The sequence below is a fragment of the Megascapheus bottae genome, chromosome 2 (assembly GCF_031878675.1).
Source record: "Megascapheus bottae isolate mThoBot1 chromosome 2, mThoBot2.hap1, whole genome shotgun sequence".
Lineage (NCBI taxonomy): Eukaryota > Metazoa > Chordata > Mammalia > Rodentia > Geomyidae > Megascapheus > Megascapheus bottae.
In genome coordinates this window covers 84,078,097-84,097,526 of record NC_143510.1, presented here as the reverse complement: position 1 = coordinate 84,097,526, position 19,430 = coordinate 84,078,097, and the positions used below count along the sequence as shown (strand labels likewise).

At 40.5% G+C, this 19,430-nt stretch overlaps 2 protein-coding genes across 6 annotated transcripts in view; both read right to left on the bottom strand.

The window, feature by feature from the left end:
* Txnrd1 (thioredoxin reductase 1) overlaps positions 1-19,430 on the bottom strand; it is a 93,559-nt gene that overhangs the window by 24,273 nt on the left and 49,856 nt on the right. For 2 of the 4 annotated variants that reach the window (XM_090328542.1, XM_090328543.1), the window contains one exon: positions 1,845-1,967. In XM_090328542.1, the coding sequence (XP_090184668.1) occupies positions 1,845-1,931 (87 nt within the window). In that variant the 5' untranslated portion in view covers positions 1,932-1,967. Of the gene's footprint in view, positions 1-1,844; positions 1,968-5,250; positions 5,572-19,065; positions 19,232-19,430 lie in introns of those variants that run through there. The other 2 variants (XM_090328541.1, XM_090328540.1) reach the window with 2 other exon arrangements.
* Positions 7,605-10,237, bottom strand: Eid3 (EP300 interacting inhibitor of differentiation 3). 2 transcript variants are annotated; one of them, XM_090328539.1, is made up of 2 exons: positions 9,327-10,237; positions 7,605-8,041 (listed from the first exon to the last, which is right to left on the bottom strand). In XM_090328539.1, exons 1-2 carry the CDS (start codon positions 10,226-10,228, stop codon positions 8,032-8,034), a joined length of 912 nt encoding a protein of 303 aa, XP_090184665.1. In that variant the 5' UTR covers positions 10,229-10,237; the 3' UTR covers positions 7,605-8,031. The 2 variants fall into 2 exon arrangements, with proteins under 2 accessions (XP_090184665.1, XP_090184664.1); XM_090328538.1 differs by lacking the exon at positions 7,605-8,041 and having other exon boundaries at positions 8,961-10,235.

The following is a 19,430-nucleotide window of genomic DNA, read 5'->3' as shown; positions in this document are numbered from 1 at the left end:
TAACAGATCAAGCAGAAATCTAAAAAAACAACAAAAACAAAACAAAACAAAAGCAGTCATTTCCAAGCCAGGATAAGTAGCTAGGAAAGCCAGTTTACCAGCCTACAGCATTATCTCAACTTGATACTATAATATGTCTTCAAACATATTTCCAAGTTTTACCTAATTTGCTACGTCAGAATATTAGGGAAGCTTTTCTTCTAAAACTTGCCTAATATTTTTAGGAATGTTTCTATTTCTATTTGGGAGGAGTGAAAGGAGCTGGGTTCATTTTTCAGAGTATCTTTATCTTTGTGGGAGAATAAATTCTGTATATACTGGGGCCACTCACTTTCCAAAGGTTATTGGAGAGGACTAAGTCTGCCAGACTACCTTTTACTGACTGTAAGCCATAACTTAGTGTATATAATCATTTTATTTTAAAAAACCTGTTACGGGGGGCCGGGAGTTTGGCCTAGTGGTAGAGTGCTTGCCTAGCATGCATGAAGCCCTGGGTTTGATTCCTGGGTACTACATGCACAGAAAAGGCCAGAAGTGGTGTTGTGGCTCAAACGGTAGAGAAACTAGCCTTGAGAAAACTCAAGGATAGTGCCCAGGCTGAGTCCAAGCCTCAAGACTGGCCAAAAACAAACAAAAAACAAAACCAAAATCAACAACAAAAAACCTATTGGTGAGGATGACAGGCATAAAGGCTCTTCAAAGGGGCAATATATAGAATCAAGAGCCTTACTCCTAACCTTGCTCATTTATACATCTTCATTCTAATCATGTCTAGGCCTACTACTCATCCTCTTAGATCTCATATACAGCCAGCAAATCATTTGTTTTGTTTCGGTGTTTGTTTTTTTTAATGCCAGTAGTGGGCTCTAAACTCTACATATAATCAACTGGTTTATTCTGATCATGGCTACCACTTAAGTCACTCTCCAGTCTACTTTTTGTTTTTTGGTCCATCAGGGTCTGGGTGCTGTTACTGAGCTTTGTGGTCAAGACTAGTTCTACCACTTTGAAACATAATGCCACTTCTGGTTTCCTGGTGATTAACTAGAGATAAGAGTCTCATGGGCTTTTTTTCTGCCTTGGCTGAAAACCAAGATCCTCAGATCTCAGTCTCAAATTGGTAAATTACAGACATGAGCCTCTAGGAGGGGCAAATCTTTTTTTTTTTTTTTTTTTTTTTTTTTGGTGCCAGTCAAACTTAGGGCATCTTGGTGCTATCTCTGATCTTTTTTGCTCAAGGCTAGCACTCTACCACTAGAGCACAGGTCCAATTAGAACATTTTGGAAGTTTATTGGAGGCAAGTGTAGTGTGAACTTTCCTGCCTAGGTTGGCTTCAAACTGTAATCTTCAAATGTAGTCCTCTTGAGATGGTAGGATTATATTTCTGAGCTACCAGCGCCTAGTGAGGCAAATTGCTTTTACTAAGTTTGGGAAATATGACAGCTCTTTATCCTTCCACAGGGGAAGAGAGGTTGCAAATAGGGAAAACAACAAAAGTGAAGGGCAGGGGGAATCAAATATCAGTAAAGAATAAGATATATTTGCTACATTTAAGCAATTCTTATACAACTTTATCTCTGAAAAAAAATTAAGCAAAAATGGATAAAAATGTGTCTTAAACCATTGGCCAAGTACTTGGTATTTTAAAAAACCAAACAAATATTTCAATTTGGAAAAGTGATTTATAAAGTGGTCCTCTAACATGTCCTGCCAAAGTTAATATATCAGAAAAAAAAAATCTCAAGAATGGATCAAATAAATTCTTCAAAGAACTGGGAGATCTGTGCCAGCATTTGAGTATTTTATCCATGACCAAATAAACCCAGAACAGAAGGAGGCTTGCCTTAGCAGCTGCCAGTCCTCCAGATCCGCCTCCAATGATGATAAGATCAAAGTCATAGGACCCAGGTTGGTCTTTAGAGCTGTTCATTTCTAATGGCTTTTGAAGTTGACTTTCCTGATAAGCCTAAAGAAAAAAACAATGGAAGAGAAAATAATTTAGCTTAAAAGAAGCAATGCCACAAAACCTTTAGAGGAAAACTTTCTCTAAAGAAAAACACAATTTTCAAAGACATATGGTATTTGTCTTCCATTACAGTCTACAAACAAATATCCTACGCTCCCTTAAGTGTTAGCTAATATTCTTCTTTTCTGTTTGGTTATGACATTCTCAAAGCTTCCCACATCACTACCACTCACTTTGGTTCATTTAGTACTTCTACATATACGTAGAAAGGATCCTGACAGGCCAACAAAATCAACTTAGACCTAAGTGAAGTTAGATTGTCAGCCTTTGATTGCTAGAATTATTTAAATATTTTTATTGTTACTATACAGGTGAGTTGTACAGAGGGGTTACAGTTTTCATGATGTACAAAAGAGTTACATTTCTTTTTGGATAGTATCACACCTTTCTTCACTCTCTCCTAGTTTTTCCTTCCTTTTATTCCTAGAATATTTTTTAAAGAATTTATTAATATTGATTTTTACATCATATTTCAAATGACATGTTTAACAAACAAGTGTTCAAGAAGGGAATCTCTATATACAATCACTGGCATGTAGTTTTTAGAACATAATCAAAATTAGGCTAAGGCCTTGTATATCATAGATACATATTAATTTATGAAATAAAACATGTCTATGGAGTCATAGGTTTTTATGTCTATGTACTTGTTTATATTTCCAATACCATATCCATAACATTGGTTACGCAAATATTGAGTTCTCGCTCTTGTACTCTTTGGATCTAATAGCCACATATTAAGGATACCATGCGCCTTTTGTCCCTTTAGTCTTGACTTGTCTCACTCAACATGATTCGTTCTAAGTTCATCCACTTTCCTGCAAATGCCATTATTTTACCTTGTCTGTTGGCTATGTAGAATTCCATTATATATACATATATACACATTTTCTGTATCCATTCATCTGCAGTAGGGTATCTGGATTGTTTCCATAGTCTGGCTATTGTGAATAGTGCAGAGACAAACATAGCTGAGCAGGTGTCCTTATCATATCTTGGGTTATGATATTCAGGGTAGATGCCCAGAAGTGGTATGGCGGGATCGTAGGGAAGATCAATTTTCAGTTCTTTAAGAAACCTCCACACTGCTTTTCAGAGTGGCTTAACTAGTTTACAATCCCACCAGTAGGGTTCCTTTTTCTCCACAACCCCGCCAGCAACTGTCATTGTCTGAGTTCAAAATCTTGGCCATTCTTGCTGGGGTAAGGTGGTATCTTAGGGTTGTTTTTATTTGCATTTTCTTTATGACCATAGATGATGAACATTTTCTCACATGCTTTTCTGCTATTTTAATCTCTTCTTCTGATAAGTCTCTCTTTAGTTCCTTTGCCCATTTAGTGAATGGTTTGTTGGGTTTCGGGGGATTAGTTTCTTGAGTTCCCTGTAGATACTGGATATTAAACATTTGTCAGATGTATTATTGGTAAATATCTTTTCCCAGTTGGTTGGCTGTCTCTCTACTTTTGTGACTATGCTTTTATCTGTGCAGAAACTTTTTATTTTTAGGTAGTCCCATTTATCGAGTCTCTCTCCAATCTGTTGTGACTCTGGGAATCTTTTGCCTGTGCCTATGAGTTCCAGTGTCTCTCCTACGCTATCACATAGCAGTTTCATGGTTTCCGGTCTGACATTGAGGTCTTTGATCCACTTTGAGTTAATGCTTGTGCATGGCAAAAGGCTAGGGTCAGTTTTTAGTTTTCTGCATCTGGCTGCCCAGCACCAATAACTGAAGACTGTGTTTGTTCCACTGTATATCTTTGTCAAATACAAGTTTACTATAGGTATGTGGTTCTATTTCTGGGTCTTCTATTCTGTTCCACTGATCTTCTGGTCTGTTTTTGTGCCAATACCAGGCGGTTTTTGTTATTATGGCTCTATAGCAGAGTTTGAAGTCTGGTATTGTAATACCATCAGCATTGCTCTTTTTACAATTGTTTTGGCTATTCTAGGTCTTTTCTTATTCCATATGAACCTTTGGATTGTATCTTCTATTTCAGTAAAGAATGTCTTGGGATTTTGATGGGGATTGCATTGAATTTGTATATCAATTTTGGCAGTATAGCCATTTTCACTATGTTGGTTCTCCCTAGCCATGAGCATGGGATATATTTCCATTTCCTAGTGTCCTCTTTAATTTCTTTTGTTAGGCTTTTATAGTTTTCATTAAATAATTCCTTTACATCTTTGGTTAAGTTAATTCCTAAGTATTTTATTCTTTTGGGGGCTATTGCGAATGGGATCATTTTCTTGATTTGGCCTTCTGTTTGTGTATTGTTGGTGTACAAGAAGGCTACTAACTTCTGAAGGTTAAGTTTGTATCCTGCCACTTTGCTAAAGTAGTTTATTAATTCTAGGAGTTTGGGAGTGGAGCTTGTTGGGTCACTCAAGTAAAGGATCATGTCATCTGCGAATAGGGATAGCTTAATTTCTTCTTTCCCTATGTGGATCCCTTTGATGTCCTTTTCTTGCCTTATTGCTCTGGCTAAGGGTTCCAGCACTATATTGAAGAAAAGTTATTCCTAGAATTTTTGACCCAAGTTTTATTTTTCTCTCGTTAAGGAAATAGTGCATGCGTGCATGCGCGCATGTGTGTGTACTACTTTGAACTGAGGACCCTGCCTTCTCAGCTTCTTCATTCATTCTTCCATTTGAGCCATGCCTCCAATTGCAGCTTTTTGTGTTAATTAATTGGAGATAAGTCTAACAAATTTGTCTGCCCAAGCTGGCTTTATACCTCAATCCTCAATTTCAGCCTCCTGAGTAGCTGGGATTATAACCACATTAGAAAAAAAAAAAGCATTTGTTTGAGAGTTTTTGTTGAGTTTGTTTCAACACTGAAATCAAACACCAGGCCATGTGCATTCTAGCTAGGTAAGTGTTCTACTATCGAGTATACCTCCAGCTCTGGCAAGGATTTTTAAGTATGATTCCTTCGACTGACATATGCTTTAAGTCTCAGTGTCCATATACTTGGCATGTGACAGGTTTTATCATTTAAATGTTAAATTATTTTAGAATTCCTTTCATTCTACTAGTTTTCAAACACATTAACTGTATTTCATATTACTTTACAGTTTTGGTAATGTATTTAATACTGCCTTTTATTGAAATAAATACCAGTACTAACAAGAAAAACTTACTGAAAAAATTAACATGCACATATTAGAATATTATTTTTAAAAACAAACTTTTAACCTCAATAACTAAAGTCCCCCAAACTTACCGGCTCATTCTGTACATTTTTCTCCTGCCTACAATCAGGTGTGGGGGATGAAAGGACGAACTTGGGGTCAGCAGAACATGGTGCCTGAAGTACGGAAGGGGATGCCATGGAGGAATATGGAAGAGGAAGCACAGCCCTGTGGGTGCCCCTGGGCAGCATACCAGATGCACAGGGTATCTCAGGGGCTGAAGGGAGAATGCGTGGAAACCAGCAGCAGTGGGGACAAGTCTGCACCACCCTGACAGTCTGCACAAAAGGTCTAAGGTGAGAAACTGGTAAACACAGCCAGTACTCATCAACGGGCATTATAGCTGAGACTCCTCCTTCAATGCAGAGCACTGTGGGGGAAAAATAAATTGGTAATAACTGCCCCTCTTTACTGGCATGCATAGATGATGATAAACACAAAAACCTATTGTTGTAAAGGAGAACTACCTGTTCTTGGAACCTTCTCCCCAACAACATATCTAGTAAAACAAGTGAAAGCAAGCATATACGCATGCTAAAAACGCCACATGCTACTCAAAGTTTATAATCTATTCTATTTGGCATTGTAGGCCTCAACTAGGTCCTAGGCGCTGTCCTTGAGCTTTGGTGCTCAAGGCTAGCATTCTATTACTTTGAGCCACAGCTACAATTCTGATTTTCTGGTAGTTAATTGAAGATAATCTCACAGACTTTCCTACTCAGACTGGCTTTATGATCCTCAGATCTCAGCTCTAACTAAGATTAAAGGCGTGAGCCGCCCAGCTATAATCTATTCTTTACTAAAACTCTGTATCTGAGCTGGGTTCTTACAGTTCAACCTTAAAGTAAAATTCTATAAAATTTTACCCCCCAAAAGGGATAGTTAAGGCCAATGCTTCTGTTCTAGGGAACAACTGATCCTAGAACAAAGCATGTTTTTAACTTTTAACCTAACTTGAAATTGCTATCATTCAGTAAATGGTATCCCAACTATAATATAGTATATATTAATATAAGATAGGGCCAGCAATAACACATACCTGTCTGTAATTCTAACTATTCATGAGAGGCAGAATCAGAATGATCATAGTTTAAGGTCAGATCAATCAAAAACCAAGATACTTGTATCTAAACCAAACTGGTTTTAAAAAAAATGCTTGTCATCAAAGTTACACAAGAAGTACAGGTAGATCCTGATCCAAAATGGCCTTGGGCAAAAAAGACCCTATCTAAAATATAAAGAAAACAACAAAAACTACAGGTATAGCTCATGCAGTAGAGTGCTTTGCCTAGAGTTCAAAGTTCAGTACAGCCCAGAACCAAATAAAGTAGGATGGATGGAAAACAGCTCTATGAAGCAGCACATAGACAGGGTAAACAGAGGCAAGAGAAAAATGTCCAAACTCTCCTCCAGCTACAATAGCTCGAAACAGTGACTACTAACGGGAGTTGAATGAATTCTCAAACTTTTCAGTTCCAGGATCCCTCTATTATCTTATTGAGGATTCAAAACAACTTTTTTGTTAATGGGTTTTAGCTACTAAAATTAACTACATTAGAAATTAGAAGAAAAAAAAGAACCAACTTTTCAGACTAGTGTGCTGTTTTTTCCTTCTACTACGATATCTCTGGTGTGGAACTGAGTTGGGTTAATGTATTGCTGCTCTAGACTAGGTGACTTGGACTAATCATCTAATCCTGAAGGGTCTCTTGTATTTTCTTTTTTTTTTTTTTACAGTCCCCAACCCCTATATTCCCAAATTGCTGGATTTCAGAGACATAATTCATGTTACCTAAGTGGCTAGAAGAAAGAATCCCTTTAAGCTACTAGTTCATCCTTTCATACTGCCCTGGGCTAAGTCAAGCAGCTCTGGTGTGTGTGTCTGGTAGGCAACCCACTCTCCATGAAAATAACCTCTCTGCCAAACCTGATCCAGGAGACAGGTTATCTTATTAACAGTGTGGTATCATTCTAAAGCATTCCCCCAGATATCTCACCAACACTGTTTTATTTATCCATCCCACAATTCCTAAACAATCTCCTTTCTTAAAATACCAATTATACATATTGTCAAGGCACTTAGCACAAACTGTTTCCCAACATGAATGTTCTTTGCTCCATTTCAGCTAATCCTGTTTTTTTTTATAGATTTTTATTGAAGGCTGACAGTCCATTTAGGTGTTCTTTGTCTGGAATCCCTACTGTCATCACACCGTCTCACCAACTCCATGGATCAGTTATCTTCCACTTCTGCATTCTCAGTGCCACGTGAACATGCGTGAATGAAGGCCTAGCAACCAATCTCTATATGTACTAAATGGCTAAGCTCCAGTTTCTTCATAAAGTTAAAAATATAGACAAAATAAAACTACAGAGTAGGACAAAATGGGTTAGGCGCTTTCATTTATTCCAAACGTGACCTAACTTTGCCATTTATAGGTGATCTTGGGCTAGAATGCCTAAACTGTCCTGGCTGCTTTGTTTATAAAATCAAAGATATACTTATTCACTCCATGTCAGTGTGATGTAGAACCTGTCACACAGAAGTCTTTAAATACATCAACTTCACAGTAAAGCACAACCAGAGACCTCAGAAATGATGGATGAGCTTTCTATCACTGAGCTTACATTCCCCCTCCCACCAAATAAACCCCTGTATGGTTTTACACTAGTGACAAACATTTTGATAAATTAATATTTTCAGCAGAGAAATGCCTAGCCCTCTAAGAAATGCAAGCTTAATTGGAACAAATATTCCAAGTTGTTGCATGATGAAACTTGGTATAGTATGTGCTTCTCAAGGCCATTCTGTACTAGCAAAAACTGCAAAGGTGTGTCAAAGAAATTAACCAAGAAGATAAAGCTTACAACAATGTTTAAAGCATGTTATAAAAATATTTTCTGCTACCTGTAAAAATAGATGTCATTTTAAATTATTGCCCAGCTTAATAGTCAGCTTGTTCCCATAAATATGGTGGTTCTCTCACATCATTTGTCACAATTCCATGCACCCAATCTTGTTATTACCCTACCTACAATGCTTTTCCTGTCTTCTAATTCTTCATGTGTCAGTCCTTAATGTTTCAACTACTTAGCAGTATAGCAGTTTTTGTTGGATCCATTTACAGGAAAAACTATTTGGAATACACTACTCTTGACTAATAAAGCATATTATCTGGGAATTTTAGTCTTACTATGGCATCTTTACTACTTTTTTTTTTTTTTTTGCCAGTCCTGGGCTTGGGCTCAGGGCTTGAGCACTGTCGTTGGACTTTCTCAAGGCTAGCACTCTACCACTTGAGCCTCAGCACCACTTCCGGCTTTTTGCTATGTATGTGGTACCGAGGAATCGAACCTGGGTCTTCATGCATGCTAGGCAAGCACTCTACCAATAGGCCAAACTCCCCGCCCCATCTTTACTACCTTAAAGATAACTTTTCTTGATCAATTTTTTCACCTACACTTTCCCAATTTGTTTAGGAGCTCCTTACAGGATTTTCTTAGTTCACTGTAATAAGGCTTAAGTATTATTATAGAGTATTTTGATTTTTTTTGCAAGCTGGCCAATACCTTCTATGAAATTCAAAACTTACTAACAATCTTATAGGGCATTCAAAAAAAAAATCCCCATAAGTGTGCTGAGAACCTTTCATTAAAACAATAATCTTATAAGTTACAAAAAAAATACACTGCACAAGACAATTTCAGATGCTCTTAGAAATGTAAAAGGTAACATATAGTATGTGCTTCCATTTTGATTCTATTTTGAGATGTTTCAGAAGAATAGGTTTCTATACATAAACAAAAATCTTAGTATGAGTTTTTGATCATAGCCTCTGAAATTTCAAAAGTTGCCACAATGTTTTTCCAGTCCTGCAAGCTCAATGATATAACCCCTTGTTTTCTGCCAAAGAAACCAGGATCATTTTCTTCATCCATCTGATTAATATTAATTGGCTCTAGTATTGGCAACCTATCTTGATCAAGCCTTATTCTTGCAAAACCATCTCTTATAATAAAAGAAACATAGAATATATTTTCCACAGTCCTAGAGAATGAGTGTGGATCAACCACAAACTCAAAATAGGAGACAGGACTATCAGGATACTTTTGAAAGCAGGTTTGCAACAATCCCAAGATTCTTTCAACTTCTTTTTCTGTTGCCTCTTGGTTAGAACTCGGGTCCAGTTTCCTCAATTTTGTAGGCATAGCCCCATTTCCTTCCAGTTTGCGCATTTTTTTATGATGGTCAAGTCGGGGCTTTCGTGAAGAAGGTTCTGGCTTGAATGAACCAAAAACAAAGTGAAACGACTCGGCCTGCATTATCCAGGATGTTGCTTCCTTCTGCACTGCCTTCCAGAAGGAAAGAACGACACTGTCATCACAAACACTGAAATCATCACACTCATCGTCCAACCAATTCAGGCCCGCAGCTCGAAAAAGAAAGCCACAAAACGCTGCCTGATTAAAATAGCTCATACCAGAATTCAAGTGCTTTGCTTTTTCTTTACCCAAATCCGAAGCCAAAACAAGAAACTGAGCATCAAGGGCCGCCTCCCTCGTTCGGTTCACTGCATCAAAAAGCACATTGGCTTCCTCGAGGGCCTCGGTTAACGAGTTGCTGGCCGTGTTCACGATGTCGTCCCGGTTCTGCTGGACGCTGTTGATGAGCTGCCGGTACTGCTTGCGCAGGATCCGGCATTTCCCTTCGTCCTCCCGGGCCGCCAGCAGCTCTGGGTCCAAGTCCTCCGAGTCGGCTGAACTGAGGTAGTCGGAGCAGTCACCCGCCCCCACCACCACATCCAGCTTCGCCGTTTCTCTCCCCTCCACCTGCTTAGCCCAGCGCTCCCCACAGGAGAGGGGCTCCTCCAGTTTCTCAGGGCCTCTCTTCAGCGGCCCTTTCTCCTCCGACATGTTGGCAGCCGGCAGTAAACTACCAACACCTCTCAAGTCCGTTGGGCAGGCCACTGGGGCAGGTAGAGTTGGAGCCGTTGGAGGGCTCCTGCACATGCGCACTACAGCTGTCCCGCCCCCAGCCCAGCCCGCAGGACAGCCCCGCCCCCTCTACACCTGCTCTGTGAGCACACTCAGGGGCCCTAGTGCCCGAGAGAAATTCCCCTACAAAGACCCGCTACTGCAATTTTTAACCATTACTGGCAATTCCATCGATCTTCAAAGCAAACTTTAGGGCCTTGTGACAAAATTTAAGGAAGATTAAAGACTGTCATGCCTACTACATCTTCTTACAATGGTCGACAGGTGTGTTTTTTGACTGGCTGGCCGGCAGCAAGCTTGAATTCAAGGCCTTGCACTTGTTAGGCTGGCACTCTAACACTTGGTCTTGATCTTGAGAATTAAACTTAGTGAAGGCAAATTTCCTATAAGGCTACCAGCTTGAATATGAAGAGTCTTAACAGTTAATTTGCAAGGTAGATCCTTGGTATTTGCTATACAGTCTGTCTCCACCAATCCCCAAAGCCAAATTCTCTCCCATTTTCCCAATCTCAAGGACCTGGGAGATGTGGACAGGACTGCATGTATGTGCCAAGATAGGGGTCTCACAAAAAAAACTGTTTATCTACAAGTCCGCCACAAGCCACTGACTCTAGACAGATCTGAATTCTGAAAGGTGTACAAAGCCATGAAGATATTAAGACACAACTGGAAACCTATGGGAAGCTGGAAGAAGGGGTCAAGTTACTAGGCAAGTAGGAAATCATACATGACAATGGAAGGAAAACATTTTGCACACTCCCAATTCAAGAGACAACAAAAGCTTTCCATTAGGGAAAGTGACAATGAGGATGAAAACTACAAACGTGGAAATTTCACAATGAAATCCTCCTGTAATAAGTTAATATTTTATAGCTTTTCATAACCATAAGTGCCTACACATAACAAGAAGTGTGCATTGTCCCTGTCATTAGAAGGGTTTTAGAAGTCTAAGAACTAAATCAGCCTGACATTAGCAGGAAATTTCTGAGAAATGAGTGAAGAGCCTAGTAGTTATTCCAAAATCTTTGTTACTTGGGTATATACATACAGTATTACCTTGCCCTATTAAACTGTTAGGTTTTTAAAAATAAACACTGGACTTAAAATCTTCCAAACAGGGCTGAGAATGCTTGCCTAGTATCATGAAGCCTTAGGTTTGATTCCTTGGTACCACATACACAGAAAAAGCTGCAAGTGGTGCTGCGGCTCAAGTGGTAGAGCACACTAGCTTTGAGGAAAGCCCAAGGACAGTGCTCAGGCCCTGAGTTCAGGACCCAGGACTGGCAAAAAAAAAAAAAAATCCAAACAGTTGTTCATACATGCAGCACCTGAGTACCCTCTGACTATACATATTAATGTATATCACAAACTGTGTTTCACATGTTCTTAAGTTTTAGAAAGTCCAGAAGCCTTCCTCTTGCTTCTCCTACCTCCCATTAAAAAGTCTGCCTTACACCTCCAATGAAATCAAGGGGAAGAAAAAAAGAAAATCACCCCCACTCAGGATAATTAAAGAACCATATTCTTCCCAAGTCTGGCAATTATAAACTAATATTTAACCCTGTTTTAGATCCTTTGGTGAAAAATCAAATACCCAAAGATCCATATCCAAAAAAGTTTTCTGTTACAGTGGACCATATGCAGTAATTATATATATATATATATGCATGTACATATATCCAATTATATATGCAATTTTAAAACTTAACAAGAAGGATCAAAAAGTTAAGACAACCGTCCTACCCTAAAATCTCTTGCTTTCCTGGCTCAGAGTAAACTGATTGTCTACTATAAAACTTATCTAAGAATTTCAGAATGTATTATAATCATTGATTCTTCAAATCATTAATACCATTTACAGGTTTCTGAGGTGACAACAGCCCAACACAAATTGCTAGAATAACAGAATGTATCAAAAATTATGACCAAAATGGTGGTTGCAGCAATGGAAAGGAGACAGAGGCCAAAAGCCCTAAGTTCAAGACAAACCTAAGCAGTAGGGAGACCCTGTCTCAAAAATAAAACAAAGGGATTATGGGCATGAAGCAAATGGTAAAAGTGCTTACCTAGCATGAAAGAGGTCAGGAAGAAAAAGAAGACAGGGGAGGAGGAGGAGGAGGAGGAGGAGGTGGTGGTGGTAGAGGAGGAATCAAGTTACTAAACTGCTGAAGGTCAGGTATCATGGTACATGCCCATAATTTCAGCAGTTGGGAGGCCAAAGCAGAAAGACTGAGAGCTTGAATCTAGGCCAGGCAAGCAAAATCCTGTCTCCAAAAAGGATCTCTTCCAATGTTAAATTCATTCTATGAAAAATCAACTTGCCAGAGTAGCAAGATATGAGGAACCTTTTTTCCACCTTAATTTTCTCAAGAACATTTGCATGTTTTTGCCCTTTTTTTAAACATGTCAAAAGTAAACACCATGCTCAAGATATATATCTCTGTTTATACAATGAATTTCTTTCAAAAAAGCATGGACTGTAGAAGTTCTGGACTTAATCAATTCATTAGTATTACTGTAAGCAGGCTGCTTACCTGTGGCCACCAACTAATTTTAAATGGGAATACTAATTACAATTTTCAATATTACTGCAAATTGAATCATGACTTCATAATGGGTCAGACAGCATTTTTAAGAATGAGAAGATAATGTGAAAGGGTATCAATGTATGTGAATTAATGCACATACATTGTGCATTAAAAAAAAAAGAATGAGAAGATACTTATTGAAACCTAACATTTCAAAGATGTAACAAAGTTTAATACGTATTTAATACATAAAAATCCTGTATTCCAGCCAATCCTTTAATTCCCATTGCTGCTTCAGGAACAGAAAAATATTATTGATGGTTGTCAGTAAAAGGGCAATATAGAAATTTATGTCACAATAACAAAAACCAGTAATAAGAATTTTATCATATAAACATTTTAAACCTACAAATATTGGAACTTGTAAAAAGTATGTGTAGAACTTTGAAGACTAAACTTCTTTCCCAGATATTCTGGAGAGACACAAAAAACAATCCTGACTTTTTATTTTTGTCTAAATGGCTTCTTAGATTTCAGCAAATATTTTTAAAGTATAGTAATCAATGGCTTTCACCTGTAATCCTAGCTACTTCGCATGAGATCCTAGTCATAAGTAAGTTCTGGCAGGGAAGTCCATGAATCTCTTGCCTCCAATTAACCATCTGAAAATGGAGCTATGGCTCAAGTGGTAAAGCACCAGTCCTAAGTAAAAAAGCTCAGGAACAGTGCCCAAGACCAGGCCGCACAGGTACACAAACAAACACACACACACACACACACACACACACACACACACACACAGGCAGTATCCAAAAAAGCTTTGAATAACTGCCCTATTCAAATACTACTGGTGTTATTATTATTTTGCAGTGCTGAAATCAATTCCATGGCTCATGCTTGTTAAGCAAGTATTCTACCACTGAGTTACTTATACAGTCCTAGCCCATAACTCATTATTATGGGTGAAGTCAAAAATAAAATGAAAGTCAAGCCAAATAAGTAATCTGAAACATCTGAAAGCACATTAACATCTCTATTCTTGCTCTGTGGCCAAGGCAAGCACCTAATGATACTTAAAACAGTGTGAGTTACAGTGTCAAGCTCAAGATTCCTTTTACCCCTTAAGAAGTCAGCAATGATCAGAGCACGGTGTAAATGGATGGAGCTTGTGGGGACCCTGGGCTCTGAAGCCTCAATTCAAGTAAAAAAATCAAGTGCTTCCTTAATTTCTACTATTCAGTATGATTTCATTTGTAAAATCATTCTACTGCACATTTTAAGTTTGCCTACAAACAGTTGTGATTTGTGATTTGCTTTTTAAAGCATCATACACAACTGTTAGTTGACTTATACATATCTATTTTGACAGTTTGGGGGGCTGAATGCAGGCCTTGTGCATGCTAGTCAACCACTCTGATACTGAGTTATATCCCTATTCTGATAAATATATTTTTAAATATATACACTATCTTACAGATTTGCTGCACACAAAAACAGTGCCTCACCAGTGTTGAGATAGCACTGAGATAGATACACTTGGGTAAAATACTGAAGGCTGACAATGTTACTGTCATACAGCTTCTTAAAATTCTAAACTACTTCCCAATATGCTGCTGAACAACTCTGTAACAATTTAGTTTCTATCTCTACCACCATTCACTCAACAAATATTTACAGAATGCATGTTATGTGTTTTTAAAAAATGGAAGGTAAAGAAAATGTATGGTTCCTTTAATTTAGTAGGCACAGTGGAATGAAGTTCCAATCTGCTAGCCTCCAAAACCTCAAATGAATGTGTCGCTGGTGAGCCAGAATTATCACAAGAATGCCAGGATTTGCATGTGTTCAATCCTAACTGGTGAAGTAACATTGCCTAAAGGAGGCAGACATCCACCACAGAAGTAACAAGAGAGCCAGAGGCATGAGAACACTAGAATGGGCTTCACTGACTCTGTATGATCTCTAATACCTTTAACCCTCAAGGCCTTTATTTTTCTCCCTGCAATAGTAGCTAACATCACTTCCTCCAGTGAGCATTTAGAACCTAGCACATGAGAAGCGTTCAATAAATGGCACCAACTATCCAAAGACATTCACTTAGATGGGAGCACTAACATACACTTGCAACTACACAGAAAAAGCCCAGCTGTCCACCCTTTTTATATGTAAGCCAAAAACTTACTACTGACAGAATTCCTCATTTTCCAGAAACAAAATTTGGAGGAATGCTATGGGGACACAAGAAGATGGAAGCAATGGCCAAATGAGGTCTTGTATTCCCAACAGGTAGGGAACTGGAAAACTGGGTTTGGACAAAAAGAGATGTCAAGAATTGAAATGTACATGAGAAGGAGTAGCAATGATTGCTAAGAAATGTATCTTCTATCTGGTGAATATAATCTATCCCTTCTATTAATTACAATAAAAATAAAATAAAAATTTAAAAATAAAAAGAATTGAAATGTAGAACAGAACAAGGAAGAAACTTTTATAGGGACTCAGGAGCCTACAACAGTACAAAAGCAGAAGAGATGACCAGAAAAGCAGGTTGGGCATGACCCCAAAAGGCACACTAAATAGTGTGTCCTTCATTCTTGATGCAGAGCTAGTGTCAGGGAAGTAATAGGAAGATCAGCTAGGGGGAGGGGGAGGAGTTCTAAGTAGGAAGCCAGTTAAAGATGTGGAGATAATATAAAGAAGAGGAGGTAAGTACCCCGATACAGGCAACACTAAAATGGAGGAAGTAGTCAGACAGACTTGGGCAAGTAGATGGGAAAGGCCAGAGGAAATTTAAAGCCTGGATCACCAAAAGAATGGTGATACCACTGTAATCAATTTGTGGACAAAGCAAAAAAATTTGTGTTGTCACTGAAGAGAAAGAAGTAAAAGGACATGTTTCATCTCCAAATGGATTCTCAGCACCAGGAACATTTATCTATAGCCCCAACAATCCATGCCTCATCCATTCTTCTTATTTGCCATACTGGGGATCCAACTCAGAGCTCTGTGATGCCATCAAGTGATCTACCACTAAGCTATATCCCAAGCCTGTGACCCACTGAAATCTCAGTAGTACTTGCCCCCTATTTTCCTCTGAAGAGGTTTCCTCTCAGAGGTTCTCTGAGCCAGAGAACCTTTCTACTTTCCGTACCTTGAAGGCAATCCTTCAAGTAATTACAGTACTAAAAGTAGTCACAGTACTACTTATTCTCCAAAAAGAAGTAATTATCTCAAAGAAAAAAATACAGATAAATACAGTTTTCTGCCTGTTTGGCAGTGTTTGGTAGAGCGGTAAGAAAGAGGATGGAAAGAATTAGTCACTACTCACTTCTTGAAAGCTGTTTAGTGAAGAGTCTGACATCTGGTAACTTTAGAAGGCAGACTTTATACAGCAGTATCTACCTCCCAAACGTGGACAGTGGGGACAGCAAGCTTGAGAATAACATGATGTCATGTACCCAACTGTCTGTACAATTACCATTTACATGTTAATAATGCATTACTTTATGCCTGCCATCTCTTCCATTATGTTAAAAGAATGTCTAAGTCCCATGTTGCCAATTTTAGTCTTACTGTCCAAAATGTTTGTATCTATTGATATCTTTTTTGTGCCAGTACTGGAGTTCCAAGTCAGTGCCAGATGTTCTTGCGTGGCATCTAGATCCTCTCCAAAAAAGAAACAGCCAGGCACTGGTGGCTCATACTTGTAAACCTAGTTACTGGGGGCCCTGAAGGATCATAGTTCAAAACCAGACCAGCAGAAAAGTCCCATGAGATTCCAAACCATAAAAATGCCACACTGGAAGTGTTGCTGTAGTGGCAGAGTGCCAGCTGTGAGCAAGAAAGTCTAATGAGAGCAAGAAGACCTGAATTCAAGCCATTGTCCTGGCACCAATGAATGAAAAGCAGCTCTTAGGCCCCTACCAACAGCATATTTAAAAGAATTCCAGTAAAGCCCAGCCAAGGACTCATATTCTATGCAGGTGGTAGCAGGCTTCACTTTCAGAATCCCATGACTATATACTACACTTTAGACATGTTACTTATGCCTACCAATTCTTCCCTGAAGGGTTTTCCTTCACTCACCTATAACAACTCATCTGGAAAATGAGGTGGATTTTGCTGTTGCCATTGTGGTGGCTTAGAGAATAAGAGAAGAAACAATGTGAAAAAGAGGAAGGAAAAATAGACATTTTAAAGTGTTACCTCTACATTATTTATCCTATAACTAATGTATGAAACTTTTTTTTTTTGGGGGGGGGGCTGTCCCAGGCCTGAGCTTAGGGCCTGAGCACTGTTCTTGGGCTTTCTCAAGGCTAGAGCTCTACCACTTGAGCCATAGCACCACTTCCGGCTTTTTCCTATGTATGTGGTACCAAGGAATCGAACCTAGGTCTTCGTGAATGCTAAGCAAGCACTCTACTAGGCCAAACTCCCAGCCTAATGTATGAAACTTTATAAGCCATTTTTAAAAATAAAATAACAGTTGACCTTGGGACTGTAGCACTAACTGTTAAGTACTCAATTTTCTAGTTTTTTTTTTTACATTGGTGTGGGGCTTCAACTCAGGGCCTGGACATTGTCCCTGATACTCTCTGTGCTCAGTTAGTGCTCTACCACAGGGACTTTTCTGCCCAGGATGGATTCGAGCTGCAATCTTTAGATCTCAGCCTCCTAATTAGTGTCCAGTTTAGATGATAGGTTTTGAGATTGCAGAACTTTGGATTTGAGTGAAGAAATTGCCTTGAAAAAGTTAAGTGGAGGCCAGGTGCTGATGGCTCATGCTTGTAATCTTACCTACCAAGAAGGCTGAGATTTAAAGATCATTGTTCAAAGCCAGCCCCAGCAGGAAAGTGCATGACAATCTTATCTCCAATTAACTACAAGAAAACTGGAAGTGACACTGTAGTTCAAAGTGGCAGAGTACTAGCCTTTAGCAAAAGAGCCAGGGACAATATCCAGGCTCAGAGTTCAAGCCCCTCGACCAAAAATTTTAAAAATTTTTAAAAAGCCAGGTGCCCATGGCTCATGCCTGTAATCCTAACTACTCAGGAGGCTAAGATCTGAGGATCAAGGCTCAAAGCCAGCTTTGGGCACCAAAGTTCATGAGACTCTTATCTCCAATTAACCACAAGAAAACTGGAAGTGTCACTGTGTCTCAAGTGGTACAGTGCTAGCCTTGAGCTGAAGCGCTCAGGGACAGCGCCCAAGCCCAGAGTTCAAGTCCTACAACCAGGGGGAAAAAAAAAAACAACTCTTTATTCTCACTGATGTTAAAATCAGAAGCATAATCCAAAGCATCAATAGGATTATATAAAAACCAAATGTCTATGTAACTGTAAATTTATGACACAAGTGAAAGAAGGATCAGTCATGAACATTAATAGATCTCCTTCATTTTAGTTGCAAACTAAAGATCTGAGTAATACAATTCATTTAAAGCTACAACCTTCTTTAATTTTCTTCAATTATTTTCCATTATTTTGCTATATGTCTTTGGTTTCTAGCTCCATTTCCTCCACTCAGTTATTTAAAAAAAAAAAGGAAGTAAGACTCTTTTAGAAGAAATGAGTTACTAAATAATGAAATAATGTCAACTAGTTGTTAATATCCTTCTGAAAGGCACACAGGAGGTAATGTTCAAACGTGAGTCCCATTTCTCTTCTGCATAAATCACGGCGGAACAATCCGGCTACTGGGGTTGGCAGACTTTCTCACTTGGTAATTATCCAGAGCAGCTGTAGACCAGCACCAACCAGGTTGTCCATTCTGGTGACACCCAGTGGCCCGATCCCGGCGGCCAGGACCCTGTCACCCCGGGAGGGCTTGCGAGGACTCGCGGCCAGCCACAGAGGACGGACTCTCTGTCTCCTCCCCATCGGCTACCTCTCTTGTGACCTCAGGGCGTGCTGAGGCTCTCTGAGCCTGGGTTTCGGGGCCCCTCGCCCTCAGAAGGTTAAAAGGGAGGACGACGGTCGGGGCCTGCCTCGAGAGGAGGAAGGTAAAGCCTTTCCTGCCTCCTTTCTCGGGTTGCCCTCAACCACGGCCTCCACGCCGCCGCCGGCGAAATGCCAGGCTGCTTCCCGTGCACGGCGGAGGAGAAGGAAGGCGGTGAGGAGGGGCGGGCGGGGGAGGCGGAAGGAGGGGTCCCGGGGAATCCCGGAGAGGGAGCGGCGGCGGCGGCGGCGGCGGGGAGGGGGGAGGCCCCACGGAAGGTGCGGGCGGGTCTGGGGAGCCGAGGACCGGGCTCCACCGGGGGCTCGCAAGAAGCCTCCCGCGGCGCGCGCACTCGGGGCTGGGGAAGGGGCCACGTGGCTCCCCTACCTCCAGGGCTGGGCCGCGGCGGCCTCCGTCGGTCCCTCCGTCGGTCCCCAAGCCCAGGCTGCCGTGGGTCCCGGCGGCGGGCGGGCGGGCCGGGCCTGCTTTCTGCGGGGCGGCGGCAGAGGTGGCGGAGGTGGCGGAGGCGGCGGCTGAGGTGACCGCGGCCGCCCGGCAGTGGCGGGAGCGCTTTCCGCGGGGCGGGGCGGGGCTTCCGGCCCCCGGAGACTTCCACCAGCGCCGCCCACCCCGCCCCGCACTCTCCGCAGAAAACATGGCCTCCAGGCTGCCGGGAAAGCGAGGGCTTGCGAGGGGTTCCAGCGGCCGGGCCGAGAGATCCCGGGGAGGCGCCGCTGAAACGAAACCCACGT